General features: G+C 31.4%; 1 protein-coding gene across 1 annotated transcript in view; it reads left to right on the top strand.

The window, feature by feature from the left end:
- LOC143239720 (C-myc promoter-binding protein-like) overlaps nt 1-15,715 on the top strand; it is a 62,658-nt gene extending 46,943 nt beyond the window's left edge. The window contains 10 exon segments of the mRNA XM_076481138.1: nt 1,193-1,414; nt 1,926-2,130; nt 4,873-4,924; nt 5,465-5,884; nt 8,803-9,147; nt 10,152-10,235; nt 10,776-10,893; nt 12,627-12,684; nt 12,955-13,127; nt 14,352-15,715. Coding sequence (XP_076337253.1) covers nt 1,193-1,414; nt 1,926-2,130; nt 4,873-4,924; nt 5,465-5,884; nt 8,803-9,147; nt 10,152-10,235; nt 10,776-10,893; nt 12,627-12,684; nt 12,955-13,127; nt 14,352-14,497 — 1,823 coding nt within the window. The 3' untranslated portion in view covers nt 14,498-15,715.
- Nucleotides 15,716-15,964: the final 249 nt, after the last annotated feature.

Raw genomic sequence — 15,964 nt, 5'->3', positions numbered from 1 at the left:
CAGCTTTATGAAAAGTGCATATAATTAGGAAACCACTTTTGCAAAACTTGTTTTTGTTAAGTGCCTCTCATTAAATACAGTCAATGCTAACTTAATTACAGGTACACAAGTTTTGTTACTTCAAATAAGCTTGTACTTGAGCATATGTTGGAAATATTGTAAATATTTTTTTTTTCTGTGGTGATAAATTGTATATAAGATCTCCGTTATTATAAATCACTTCTGTTTAATTGTATAAGAATGTAGTTTCATTATCTGATCTAGTTCCATTTCATATGTATGACAGCAAAGTTTTAGTATCAGAAATCTATTCTATTTCAGAAGTATGTGCATCTTTTAGTCTGCCTTTCAGACCAAAAATTTTGTGCATTTTAGTGTGCAAAATAAACTGTTCACAAACCATGTATAGGACATTTCTTAATAATCGATAACATTAAACTCTTACAAAAAAAACAACAAAATAGAAACAAGAGTAATAAAGTCTAATGTTTTATAAAATTCACTTTTTTAAAAGTTCCAAAATCAGTGATACTCCAAAATTTAGTTTGATGTAGATACACTGTCTTGATTTTTTTTTTTGTGGGGTTTTGGCTTGGCTGGGCAAAGTTTGGAAGTTACTGGCCATGGAAGAAGAATTTAATGATTCAACATTACAAGTTTTTTGAATGAAACATGAACATTTATTGAAGTCCTTTTGAATCATTTAGTTCTCTGAAGATTTTGTTACAAACAAAGTTAATTTTGAAAAAGTTTAAAAAAATATGAGGATTTCTCATAAACATGATTTTCTAAGCTTTTTTTTTTTTTCTAGTTCTGACATTTTCCCAGTAAACCCATAGTGGCTCATTAGCAAGCTTTGAGGACTTAGAATGCTAAAATTTTGGGTTCGTTCTCTGCAACAGTGTTCTTTAAATAAGAGAAATTATGTTTTGATTTAAGTCATTAACAATGGGAAGTTTGCTGTACTTTCTTCATACAGTAGATTAGATATAAATAATAAAAAATACAATATAATGAATAATTCATTCAATCCAAGAGTTCTAAGATGGGTTACATTGTGAAATGCTTTTCTAGTATGTTTGTTTGTGTACATTCAAAAACTACACACATTTTTTATCTCTTTACATTGTGAGAGTGGAATTTAAGTTCATGAAAACAAAAAGTTACTATTTTTATTGTTTTCCTTTGACAGATAGCATTGGTGAATATTCCAGACCTCATGAATTGGACAGATTCTCAATGTATGATGACGATCGATCAAGTACTACATCAGAGTGTCGACGTTGTAGTACAGACTATTTGAGTCGTAGTTCCAGGAGTGATGATGCTGTATTTGAAGACTTTCTTATGGACAAACTTGCTTTTGATTTTGGCAGTTGCAAGTCATGTGGTACTGGGGAATCTCATCGTGTTGGTAAGTTCATGGTATTTGTAAGTCATGTGGCATTGGGGAATTGTGTTGGTAAGTTCTTGGCAGTTGTAAATTCACATGTTGGTAATTCACTGGCAATTATAAGTTGTGCGGTACTGGGGAATCGCATCAAGTTGGCAAGTCTGTGGCACTTGCAAGTCGCGTGATACTGGGGAACCGCATTGAGTTGGCAAGTCCTTTTAATCTATTACTTTCTAAAATAAATCTGTTTTGTGAATAAATACAATTTTTCAGGCCATGTTTCTTACTTCATTTTTAACTTTGTTTATTATTCATTATAGATGTTATTTTCTGCTCCATGGTTATGAGTAAGAATACTAAAGTTGCAAGGAATGTTTAAAAGAAATGTTTTAGTGTAATACAAATATTTGACATTTTTACAGAGAATTTTGTGGTATTAAAAAAGTAATAAGCCTTCAGGAATATACTTTAGTGAGAAGTGCTAAATGTTTTTAAAATGTTATATATTTACATATGAATTACATTAATTTAGGGAGTGCTCCAACATTTGCTAGTCAACTGCTTGACATGGGTAGTGGTCATTTTGACACTGTGCTGGATAAGAATGCTTCAACAACTAGAATTGCCATGGAGATCACAATGACCACTTGTTCCAAATGTCATGTGTGCTCATCTCTTCTGTATGATGAGGAAATAATGGAAGGTTGGTCAGCTGAAAACTCAAATTTCAATACTCGGTAGGTGGTTTTTAGTCTAATACTTCATTACTTTTGTAATAATGCTTTATAGTAGTTAAAGTAATAACTAAGTGCTAATATTTCTCTAATAAAATTGATATTAGTGGAACAATATAATACATCTAAAGAATACTCTGAAGTAATAAAAGCTGTTTTGCTCCTTGAATATGAATTCTCTTGTGCTATTGTTATGACTGTTTCCTTTGTTTTACAGTCCTTGTCCTTATTCTATTTGTCATTTCATCACATGTTTGCCACTTCATGTAGTGTAAAACTATCCTTTTCTTTGATCAATGTGTTAGTTTAAAAATGGATTTTTTTCTTGTTATAAATACCTTTTAGTGACTTTAAAAAATGTCGGTAGATGTTTTGTACAGTTAATGAATGTGTCATTTTATAATTGTTACCTCTCTATACAGTCATGAAATTGTTTTCAGATTTCTTGCAAGTGTATCAGTAACTGTTAAGAAGGAAAGTTTTGCTAACTGACTTGACTGTAATTTGTACTGAAACTCTCATGTAGCTAGTGTAGACAATAGAGGAAGGATTTGTCACCTGAACAAAATAAACTATTAAAGCTGATACTCTTAACAGAAATTGCTTAATAAAGAAATAATTTTGCAATTTTAGAAGTTCTCATCTGAAAAACATTTGCATATCTCTTTCAAAATAAAATTAAATTCAGAAACAAATATGCACTAGGATTTTAACCTGTTTATTGAAGCATAACATAAAAACAGTGTAATTAGTAATAATCACTTCAGTATGATTGTCATATGCTTGAAGTAAAATGTTTGAAAAAGCAAAAATTCTGAGATTTTATCATTGGAGATAATTTAACCAAACATACTTCAGTGAGGCCTAACAGTTATCAGGTGACTTATGATTTGTAATGAATTTTCTTATTTTACTCTAATTTCACCACCTCATGTTTTACTTGTATCTGGTGTATTTAACAGTGAGAGGGGGATTTGGATAGCCCCCCCTCTGATTTTGTTTTTTAGTCTCATGTCTTGGGGTAACTGACAAGGCATCCTTATGAAGTATGTTTGAAACAAACATCAACACAAAATTAAAGAAGCCTTACTCACACAACAACTCAAGCCCAAAATAAACCAATACAAAGGAGCATGTTTATACCTATGTTAATAAATATAATCAAACATCCAAGCATGCCCTCTACATTCCTACACTCAGTTACACAACTGCTTTCAAACATGCAGTCAGCTATCAGTCAGTTACCTCTTTCTTTCTTTGTGAACCTGATGATGACCGAAGAAAGTTGAAACGTTGTTTGTTCCTCTACATAATGCTTTCTCTACCCATACCAGCCATTTTTACATATATGTTTAATTTTATCTCCTATTTCTTGTGTTTCTACTTCTATCCCTCTGGTTGATGAAGCCATGAGTCAAAATTTGGCATTTTAACTTTCATCAGACATTGGGGCTTATTTTAGAACAGTTGACAGTTTGTCTTGTCCTTGACATCTATAGGAAAATCATGCCTTTTGTGTTTCATCTTGCTCACTACCCATTTCTTGACTCACAGCATTTGGAAATTATTATTCCTTTGTGAGTTTTAGACCCTTATACCTCTTTTACTTTTTCCAACCTCACTTTCACTATATAGCCAACAGTTTTGAATCCAGTGTTGAATTTCCCCACTTACATCACTCCATTTCAACTTTTTGGTATTTCATTTGTCCCATCCTCCCATTTATGTCGCACCAATCTTGTTCTTTGGCTTTTTACAGTTGTTTGATTGCTTGTTGTCATCTTCAGGTCACTCAGCATTAGTGGTACTCAAGCCAGGACCAGTGGAAACCAAGCTGTTTGATGGACTTTAATGGTCAATTCATATGTTTTTAAGGTGATTTCCAAAGGTCACGTCCTCCATTTTCTATCTTTTCCACTTATGTCTCCTCATCCTATTTCCTTCCCCACTCCACGGTATCCCATTTTATGCTACCATTTCTGAGAAGTAGTTTAAGATGATATGAGATCTTCCCATAGAGATGGGGAACTGGCTCTCATTGGTTGATTGGTCTTTACTGAATCATTTTCTAGTTCACCTTGGTTTTGAACTAAACTCCCTGTTGGGTTTTCACTCCTCCAGGACTGTGGATGGCAAAGGTCAGTGCACTGGATGCTTATCTACATATTCTCATCTCTCCAGCATCCTGATATTTACTTCAATTTGTTCATAACAGGTGCATTTTTCAGTTTCAGGCTCTTCTGTTTGGCATCGCCTCATTTCCACAATTACATGGGCAACTAGCTACTGCTAACATTCTTTACAGTACAGCTCTTGTCTCCTTATCAGTTTCTTCTTTGGAAAGCTGTGTTGGTTAGTTGGATCACCAAGGTAAAGTTATTCCTCATATCTACCCTGTTTGTCATTCATTTGGGTGTGTTTTGTAAATGGTATACCCCAAAACTTTTCATTGAAACAAAATGCCAAAAGATCATGAAGTGTTTTGTAACAGAATGGTTACACCTCTTTTTATATAAAAACTCAGGGTTGTGGCAAAGAACTTCAACATAGAAATCTGATGGAAATCATAGAAAGACCTTAATATCCCTTCTGGTGAAAAATAAATACAAACCTACCATAGAGAAATGCAAAAACATCATTTATGAAATTTTATGTTCCTGCAACAAAGTTTTAATTTGCTAAAAACATTTCTTCTCCATATGTTATTTATAACTTATATGTAAAACTGGTTTGCTATTTTCTAAGGTGTGCCTTCTGTAAAACGAGACTGGTTCCACTGTTGACTGTGATTATCAGGGTAAGTAATCTTACTTCAAAATTAGTATTATTGGAGTAGTTGTGGTACAATAGTAATAATTATGGTTTTACATTACTTGAAATGTCATAGTTATGCAGAATTAATTATTTCATTGTTCTAAGTTTTAATGTAACATGTTAGTTGTAGTCATGTTGTGAAAATTGATATAACTTTCATTGTAGATGTAAAAATTAACATATAAGGATAATTTGTGAAGTATAATTACTTGTATATCATAATTCAAAGTTGTTAATGATATATAACCTACTCTTAGGCCTTTTGTAATAATTGTGACACAATATTTAGTGAAGTACTCGAGAAATGAGACTGTATAAGATCAAGAGAATTATACAAATCTATAATATAATGTGGTTATGTTAGCCAGTCGAAAGTTACAGTTATCTCAACTTTCTATCTGTTCTGGACAGTTTTATCAATACAAAATACCTTTTTTAATACCTTTAAGTTATCAAGATAAAACTGTTTTGTTTTTTAGTACATTTAACTGAATGCTTATGTTTTTACTTTCTTTCTATCCAGGATATGAGGGTTGATGAATTAAGTGACACCAATTTAACACCTGCTCTTTCTATGGAGAGTATACTAAGCGCTCCACCCGCATCTCAGCTACTGCATCACGAAGGGAACCTGCGACACAGAACTCCTCCTCCTCCCAATAGAGGGCGGTCTCTTGACAGAAATGCACTTCACAGAAGCATGGACTCTGGTAGTGCTGCATTATTTGTGTTTGAAGACAGCCCTGATTCTGGAAGTTTAGCAGGAAGCTCGAGAGGGGGAACTCCCATTGATAGCCCCCGTCGATTCAGCTTAAGTCAGGATAATCCTCACAAATCCACCGTGTACCGTCCTTCTTCAAGTCTAAAGTCTCTAAATACGTCCAAAGATCTGATAGACCTTGAATCGTCTGTTTCTGCCCCCATGTCAAGCAACGTTTCAAATGTGAGGTTTTAATTTAACAACTGCCACCTGGTGCTTTTGTTTGTGTGTAATTTAGAAATACTTTGTAAAATTTGTTAATCAATACTGATCTTTTGTTTGTGCAGGAAGCAGATTTTAATTGTTGTGCAATTTCTCTCAGAATATTTGGAAGATTTTTCAATCTTTAGTCAGAAGCTCGGACAGTTTTGTTTTCTTTTTTGTCATTCCTTGTCTCCGAGTTTTTCTAAAACATTTCTTGTCAGTATTATGCAATTGCATGACTCATTTCTGCAGCTTTGTGTGTTTCTGAAATTGTAAGTTTTACAATATCTTGTTTAGTGTTTTATTTCTTACAAGCCTTTTTCTGTACATGTTCCTGCTTCTATGTTCAACCATTCCTCCATCACATATATCATGTAGTTTAGTCTGTTTTCTAATGATGGTAATAACTATTTCTGTGTGTAACTTAGTTACCAGAACTTTGGTTCTGTGAATCTTTCTATTTGTATGTATATTAGCTACCAGAACATTTGTTCATGCTTACTTGTTCTATTGTTCTTCTACCTTTACATTTCTAAACAATACCATCACTCTGCAAACACTACAGTAACATTTATTTTAGACTTGAAAACTATTGTTATGCTACACTTGGTCAAACTTTTACTTTGTTGTTTTATTCAAAGGAAGTTATTAACATTTTAGTATTTTAATGATTATTTTATTATGAAATTTGTTTGAGGATCTAAGGAAACTTCCCATGTCTGGTTTGTTTGTTATTTAGTACTTGTGTTTCCTTTTTTTACTGTCCTTGTTTGAACCTTATTTCTATCTGGAGTAAACTGCTCATAGGTTTTGATTGTGGATTATATTAACTGTACTCTTTCTATATCTTAATATACCTAACAGGTATATTTACATACTGTGGAAGTCACAAAGAAAGGATCTACTTTAACCCTTTCACAACAAGTAAGGGTTCAAAGAACATGTCGTTGTATTTGTTGACTTGCATTCAAAATGTCATTGAACTACTATTTTATGAATTTGTCATTAACTTTGGAATCAGATTGTAGATTATAATTCAAATTTTATTACATATGAGTTTATTTCTTAATCTAAAAGTAAATATTAAAATAATGTATTAAAATATATATTTTAGTGAGTCGTGGTATACTGAATGCAGAACTGTTTAAGTTAAAATTTTTGTACAAATTACGAACTCAAATTACTAATATTATCAAAATAGAATATAAAATAAGAACCTCATATCTTTTTATTTTTCTGAGATATGGATTATGTACTGAATCAAACACAGTGGCTCTGTTTAACTCTTTTCGTTTTTTGAAATGGTCTCTTATACACTCCTATTAGAGTATATGAAATATGAATAACCAATCAACAGCTTAGAATGTTCCCTGAGTGATATTCTCAGCCACTTTAATTTGTGAAATGTTAAGATGTTCTTTTGATCTAAGTTTCCAAGGAGGTAGTTTGTGTCTTTAATCTGCTTGAAGTTTCATATTTGTTTCAATTTGTTACCAAGGTCAATAAATTATAGTGTAATTCTATGGTATCAGTGTAGTTAATTAATATTTTGCTTATTCAACTTGTAAAAGAAAAAAAAAAATTGATATCTTCCACGTTTGAAATTTTAAAAGCCTTAGCAACCTATGTTCAGCAAGGTGATAGTGAGATAATTGTTTGTTTTACTTCTTGATTTATTGTTCTATATTTTAAGAAAAATGAGTTTAGTAATTTATTTCTAAATAGTAATAATCTATATACATATATATAATGTATGATGATTGAAATGTGACTGTACATTACAAAATACTAGCCCACTAAAATAGCCAAGACAAGGAAGACTAAAGGTCAGTTTTATATTACTGGATACACAACCTGAGTGCATGTTCACCAAGTCAATGCAAGTTATGTAGTGTTAGCTAAGCATAACTGGAAAGTCAATGCTAGAAAAAAACAACTAAGTATATAGTGTTATGATATTTAAAATACTTAGGCTAAACATTTGTATTTCTGTGTTATAAAAAGTAGCCATTCTTGTACTAAAAAAGCATAATTTATATTTATTTCCTCATTTCTTTTATGATGATTACGAGATTGGTTAAGTAACAGACCCTACATAGTTAGAATATAAAAAAAAAGTAACGAAATATGAAGTCTTACTGAAAACAAACATTTGAAATGTATTTTTGAGGTGTTAGAGATAATGCAAATAGTATTTTAAATTTTGGGGATGGAGAATATTTTTTTTAATCATAACATGAGATCACTTTGTACTCAGTCGAGTAACAAGATTATTTTTACAAACAAATCTTTAGTACAAATATTTTGTTGAATTTTATTTTGTGAACAAAATCTTTACTAACAGTATGAAATCTTGTGAATGTGCACATGTTGCATCAAAACTTAAAGTGCAGCTATTTAATGTGTGCAAATGTGTAGATCTCATGTTTGTTATACCAAACACGCTGTGAAAGGGGTAATGGTCATGATACTGAGTATATTTCCTTTATGTGAATCTGATAAAGACACTCTCAGGCTATCTGCAGGAAAGACAACCATTCTAATCTTTCCAAGTACTGAATCTCTAAATCTATTTCTTGTTGTATATTGTATTTCCCATCAGTGTATATCTCGTATACTGTTTTCAGTTTAACTTTTGTGTCAGTAGATATGTGTTTTACTCATCTTAACACAGAATCCTTTGTTTTGGAAGTTTTATGTACAAGCATTCAGCTCTGTAAGGCAGTCTTTATTTTATTTTAAGATTTTTAAAATGTTAGAATATTTTCTGGCAATATATAAAGCCCTTTAACTGTGTTAATGTTAATAGCTGTAGTTAAGTCTGGTGTTTTGTTTTTAACTCAACGTTAAAGTTTAGCAGTACTCCTTTTCTAATATTGTTCTGTTTGAACCACAAGGTTTCATCAAGTAAGAGAGATACACCAGAACCATATCCAGGAACAGATATGCTGAATGAAAGCAAAATGAGGTCAAAAGAGAACCTCTCAAACGGTACCAATCCGGTTGTACAAAATATTCGACCTCTGCACCCTCGTGTACCTTCATCGGCAACATCTTCTGGTATTGACTTGAGAAGGTTGGGTAACTTAGATGGAGGTATCATCCTTGAACCTCTTTCAGTGCCTTTTCTCAGCCCTCTAGTGTTAAGAAAGGAAATAGAATATGTGCTTGACCATGAAGGTGATGACTGTTTAACAAAACCAGAGTTTGTGGATCAACATCCCATAATTTATTGGAACTTGGTACGTAGTTCTTAAAATTCTAGGTGTAAGGCTATTGCAGTTTTGGGCTGTCACTAATGAATGTTAATTAGTTATTCTATAGAAAAGTTGGTTAGGATGTTGGTGTATTTTTATGAAATTTAACTGTTAGTGTAGTTTGTTAATACATGTGTGGGTTCTCAATTACGTGTGGTGTCCCCCAATTTCAAAACTAAAAACAAGGTGCTGTTGGCCTAGTGATTATGTGAATAGATTGTAAGCAGTTTTTATGGTGCACGTATGAAGTCTTGTAAGTGTGTGACACAACAACTTTACCATATAACATCATATATATATTAGCTCATGGAAAACATGACTGTTCATGTATTGAACACTGTTTTACTGTTTCTTCTAATAGGCTTACTATCACACACTACACATTAGAGAACCCATTTATATATTTAGTTGCTATGCAATGTTAAAAAAGTAGACATTAAAATCTTTAAGAGTAGGGGTTACCCTTGAAGTTGTTGTATATAGCTTTAACAGTTGTGTTAACTTGATAGCTGATGCACAGCTTATTAGATGTAAACTTGAAGGCTGGTTAAAAGTTGTTAACTTGAAAGATAGATTGTTATCACATGAAAAACATATTAAAGTTAATTTGATACCACACTGTCTTTATAATTTATAATTTTGAAATATAAATAACAAAAACAGTAAAATTAAAAAATTAAACTTTAAGATATACAGGGTGTTCGGAAAGTCACTGTGCACTTGTATATTTATTAAGAGACAAAACTGCACAGTTACTTTCTGAACACCCTGTGCAAGTGGCTAACAACCTGGTACAAACTAAAATTTAGCAGTAAACTTTAAAATGTCAAAGGGTTTATTAACATGATCATTGATAGACTAATATTTCCATTATAAAATTTACATTTTCACTAGAACTTTCATGTTTCTAATTGAACATACACTTGTTAATATAAGTAGCTATACTTCAGTAATAGTTTTAGTGATGTTTATTTTCACTGTATTTCTAGGTATGGTTTTTTAGAAGAATAAATGTCCCAAGCCACTTGCCAGGGCTATGTTTACAAGCATCAAGTATTCTGAAGGGTCGCCAGGTTTGAGGTTTTATTAGACTTTTTCAAAACAACCATTTTGAGTATTTCCATTTTATATATGACTTAATTTCATTCACACTTCCAACGTGATTCATGATGTCAGAAAAACAATAAGTCTTAATAACCTGAACTGTTGGGTTTTGTTTTATGCTGATTGAATAATGATATTTAGAAATGTCACTCATTTACTTAACTTCTAATTTGTTCTTTGTTTTTTAAGCCATCTTTTTAAGCTTTTCTCTGAATAATTTAATATTTTTGCTATAAAACCATAATATTTATAACACAGCCACATCTTAGCCTTCAGTTTGTTTTACTTTCTCTCTCATTTTTTGATTAAAGAAAGGTTTTGTTTTTATAATAACAACACTATTATTTTGTAGCTTTGAGACAATATGTGCTTTAAGAAACATCAATAAAAACATTATGGCTGTGGTTATAAAATTAGTTTACTTGAACTAACATTATATATTATAGAGATTAATTTTCAATAAATTTACGGAACCACGTGCTTGAGATGTTGATGTGTTTTTCTTACAGATTCCAGACATGTGGAAGAGTGCAGACAGTCGAAAAGTGTTGATTCGCTGTCTTTGGGATAATGTCAAACTTCACGAAGAAGTGGGCCAGCCTCTTTACATGTTATGGAAACAAGAAGGTACATTAATGATATTATTGGTGGGGTCCATGTGCATCCGTTGGGTTCTTAAACACATTTTTGTAAATTTCTTATGCACCAGGTTATCTGTGAGCTACAGGATGGAGTTGTAAGGAAGTTTTGTTAGACGTGTGTTTTACAATGAGAGATTGAATGTATGAAGAACTGCTGAAAACACAAGTACAGTGTATAATACCTTCACTGATTAATGTGGTGCTCTCTGTTTATCTGACAGTGAAAAATCAGTGTTTGCTATATTTAATTGGCCTGTTTCTTGAAATAAGTGTTGTGTTAGACAAAAATAATTTCTCAGTATATGGTTCTGACTGTTGGTGAGAAGTATAGAAAAGAAATTTGTAATTTGGGGTTGATTGCTATATGAGGTTTTGAATCTTATTTTTAACTGGTGATTATAAGGAAAATTAGATGGTATTGATATTTGATTAAATCAATAAACCCTTCGTTGCTGACTTCTGAACCAATTATGTTCATTTATATGAATGTTAAAATATACACATTGACATTCATATACAAATAATCATTTATATAGGCAACTATTTTAGTATTAATATAAAACAGATATAAAAAGTTAGAGAAAAACTTGAGGTATTACGCTTATTTTAACTTTATTTAAAAAGTTTAACTGACTTACCATAATTACTCATATAGTTTAACCTTGTTGAACATTGTTTACCCATATAAAAATTAATCTGGTCCTTGAAGACAGGTTTTTGAGTTAAATATAAGGATTTTGGATTTATTAGGTAACAATTTGCCTGCAGAGCCTAAATAGTTTTATTAAAAGTTAATTGTACACAAGAGTTTGAAAAACTTCTAATGACTGAGTTTACATGTAGTTCTCAGTTTCCAGGCATGCACCCAATAACACTTGATCAAGCTTAGCTTATTTCAAAGTTTGGAATAGGGCTAACCATCATAACATTAGTTAAATATTATTCAGAATGTATAGATATAATGACACTGTTACACACGTTGCTATTGTACATCAATTTACATATTTATGTATTGTAAACTACAAAAATTAAATTACTTAGATAGGCAAGATAAATGTTAGTTTATTTATGCATCCAGATATGTAGGTGTAGACCTGTACACTGTAACACTACAATACTTGGATATTTTTGCACTACTTATGGTAATTTCTCTCTCTTTTATATTAAATGTTGGATGTTCTTACTACAAAGGTTTCAATGCATAATAGTAACTGAAATAATATTGTTTTGTTGATGTCTCAACTGTTAAACTTGTGTTGATCATTCAAGTGTTTGATTAATTTTGTTTCATTGTACTGATTTGATTTTGTATTTGCTATGTGGGTATTTTAGCTAAATTAATTTTTCTTCCAGTAAGGTGTGTTATCTCCATTCACATAAATAGTATTGTGCTCCCACACACCCCTTCATCAGCTTGGTTTTCCTTATTCATATTCTGACTATGTTGTTTCTTGTGTTACTAACTCAGCTAGTGAATTTGTTGTTACTTGTTTGATGTTTTTACTGTTTAATTATGTGTAGTTCCTTTTGTTAATACTCTTACTTGAATCTGTTACATGTGTTGATGTTTCAACTTAAATCTGTTTTTACATGTGTTGGTAACTTGTTTTTGTTTCTTAATGTTTTAATGTTAATACTACGTTACCTTTTTGTCATAATTAACGTATTATTTCTGTTTGTCAGTACTGTTAGTTCTCTCTTACCTTTTCTTTTTTTCAGGATCCCAGTCCTCTCTGGTACATGCACTGGTGACTGATGAGCGAAAGATCTCCAGAAAGTGAGCTCACAGTTTGTTTTATTTAGAATCGCATTTGACTCTTCTGAGTATCTCATTTAACCAAGATTCAATAAACTGATAACGTTTGTAGAAATATAAAGGGAACTGTGTTTGAATGTAAATTACACAAATTTATAGAATCTAAACATTGATGAAAAACTCAAGTACTGTGAAATGAAGGCTATAAATCAGTTTTTTAATTTTGTTATAGTAGTGTCACATTCCAAATAATAGTATAATACTGACTACTGTCTTGTTTTTTTACTTCAGCCTCATGTGTCACATCCTGAGGAGCATACAGTGTAATGACCTTTTCTCTCCAATGTCATTATTGATAAACGAAAGGCGAAAGCATCAGTGTGGTCGACGATGCTACCACAGTATCTACCGTAGCATGTTGTTCCTTTGTTTTGTAGCACTAGGTAGAGAGAATATTGATCACAGTGAGTAACGTCTAATTTGTAGAAAAATTAGTCTACGTAAGTTTAACAAAGGAAACCACGTGTAATATTAGTTGTTCCATTTCTTGTAGTATACGTTAGTGATCAGATACTAGTTTATATAATGCTGAACTGTTTATAAAATTGTTAGCACTAGAACACCAATGAAAGAGAATTGCCAATATTCTTGTAAAGTAAAATTAAGTTTCCAAAATTTATATTTAATATTTATATACGAGTTCAAACAGAACCAAACTTAGAGGCATAGTATTAACATTTATCTCACAAACTAGAATAGTTTACTTAAGTTTTAAAATAATTATGTGTGCATGAGAATAGAAAGTCATTCACAGACAACATGTCCTTAGGCTCAATTGTATTTGGACTGAAATATAAACACTTAAGTAGGTGAGAAAGGTTTTATTTCGAGGTGACAACAAAATACTTTTCTGTAATTGTAAAACAGCGTTATTTCTGTATCTCAAGTTGGCTGGTATGAGTACTGAAACTTTTACTAAATTAAGTAGAGAACAACGTTTCAACCTTTTAGGTCATGTTAATCAGTAATTTACATCAGAAGGTCGAAACATTGTGTTAATCAGTAGATGACCTCAGAAGGTCGAAACGTTGTTCTCTAATTTATTTTGATAGAAGTTTTAATACCCATGAAAACTGTCTTGTGACCCATTTTTACTTCAAGTGGGTTTCTCATCATAACGAAAGTATTATTTCAGTTTTTCTGTAGAAAGAGAACTAAAGTTTTGAGCAGTTTTTATGTACAGGTTATTTACCTTCTAAAACATCTTTCTTTTGTTTTGTTGGGTTAGCTTTTACACATAGGACTTCCACATGTGCTTGTCATGTGGTATCTTCATCTATAAAATAATTCTATCATTGATTAATTAAGTAAAAAAATAAATTATAGAATCTTTTTAGAATGTTCTTAAATTTCTTTAAATAAAGAACATCATATGTTGAAGCAACGTTAATGTCATGATGAAAAATCACTCTCAAGGGTCTTTATATATATAAAGAGTTAATATCAGTATCGTGAAAGACAGTCGCTCTCAAAGATGTTTATATGTAAAAATGAGACGTAGTTGTATAGTTTCTTCTGTTTCAACAAAACATATCCCCACTGATGAGCCATTTCACTCCTGTTGTTCCTTAGTTTTTTGATGTTATGCTAGTTAATTAGAAATCTTTGATATTGTGTTTGTTTTCAAGCTGCTTTTGATAGAGAGTACCGTCGGGCGTACGAACAGTTGTCTTCCAAGCAACGAGCTCTTCTAGTAAAAGCAGACAAGCCACCGTCCAAACGTGCATTTTTCTGTCGGAGGTATTTTAAAGAGTTGGAACTGAAGACAGTGTAGAGAAATCCAATAAAAAGTAGAATCACGTATTAGCACAGATGTTGGTGTGAACGTTTGTTTTCACGTGATGTTGAACTGGTAGAGGTCTATAAAGGGGACTGTTTCTTTCAGTGTGAATTTGGCTGTCAGCATGTTAAAGTTAAGAGTTGTTTCTTATAGAAAATTAATTTTTCTTTGTGTATTGAACTGAACTTTAGTGTCTTTTTTATTTTTATTTTACCTTTGAATATGTTGCCATTTACTGTCTTAATTATCTTGAAATTATTTTGCCCATAAACTGAATGTTAATATTTGTATGAAAATCACAACTGTAGAAATTGTTTGTTTTTTAGGTTTACAATATGAACATGAGCTATATTGTATATTAACCTTGGTTTAGTTTTTGTACTTTTGTTTCAGTATTTAAAGTAACATTAAATATTCATTTTTAAATCACTTTTCTTTAAATATTATAATTGTTTTGGCTTTGACATTTTTGTAATTCGGTGACTATACTTCCCCTGTTTTCCTTTACTGGTTAAAGGAATTGAACAGGGAAGGTTTTTAAGCAACACGGTCCCCTTGTAGGGCAAACTCTTTCAACAGTTCCAGTCCTGTTAACACCATGCATCAGTAAACACTGTAGATATTAGATGGATAGAATTTCACAGTTTCTAAACTATATGCAAACAGATACACTTAATATTCTTCCACTTATGTGGCAAATCTGAACTTGTAAATAGTTTCTTCAAATTTGCTGTTGGTTGGGAAAATGAAATCAAAGATGTTGTCTTTGAAGCATAACTAATATTTACTTGTGCTTTGCTCATATTATGAAAACAGGTCCTACGAGTTAATCTGTCATCAAAATGTCTTTCTTTTAGTTTTTAAATTGAGAAGTTATTCATTATAAAATCAGAATATTTACACACTAAACGATGTAGCATTGTAAATAGATAAATATATATAGAATTAAGAATGTTAGTCTTGGTTATTGAAGAAAATTGTATTAAGAAAATATATGAATGCAAAACACCATGTCTCGGGTACATTAGGTGAAGTCTAAAGGTTCTGTTTGCTTGGCAGTTTTTCTGAATTAGGCTGAAAATATTGTACAGATAATTCTTTTTGTTTTCAGGATCAGAATGACATATCATGTTGTGGTCTGGAATATATATGATGGATTTGCCATAAAAAAAAAATGCTTGGTTAATAAATGAATTAATTTTCTTTCTATAATACTTTGTTTTGGGTTTTATATAAAAACATTAACCTCCAACTGAACCCATAAGTGTATTAAAACATATTTTGTCATTATCAAGACCACATAAATACTTGTTTTATTTTTCAAGCTTTGGGAGAAAGGATACACTTCTGCACTTTGGTGTACAAAATATAAAACATCTTTTTAAAACCACAAAAACTTAGAACCTCGCGTTGTAAAATTGGTTGTTTACTAAAGAAATCCAATAAATGCCACGTTACACC

This window comes from Tachypleus tridentatus, chromosome 13, assembly GCF_004210375.1.
Source record: "Tachypleus tridentatus isolate NWPU-2018 chromosome 13, ASM421037v1, whole genome shotgun sequence".
NCBI classification, from domain to species: domain Eukaryota; kingdom Metazoa; phylum Arthropoda; class Merostomata; order Xiphosura; family Limulidae; genus Tachypleus; species Tachypleus tridentatus.
Note: the sequence above shows the minus strand (reverse complement) of the source record. Positions and strands in the feature narration are given on the sequence as shown.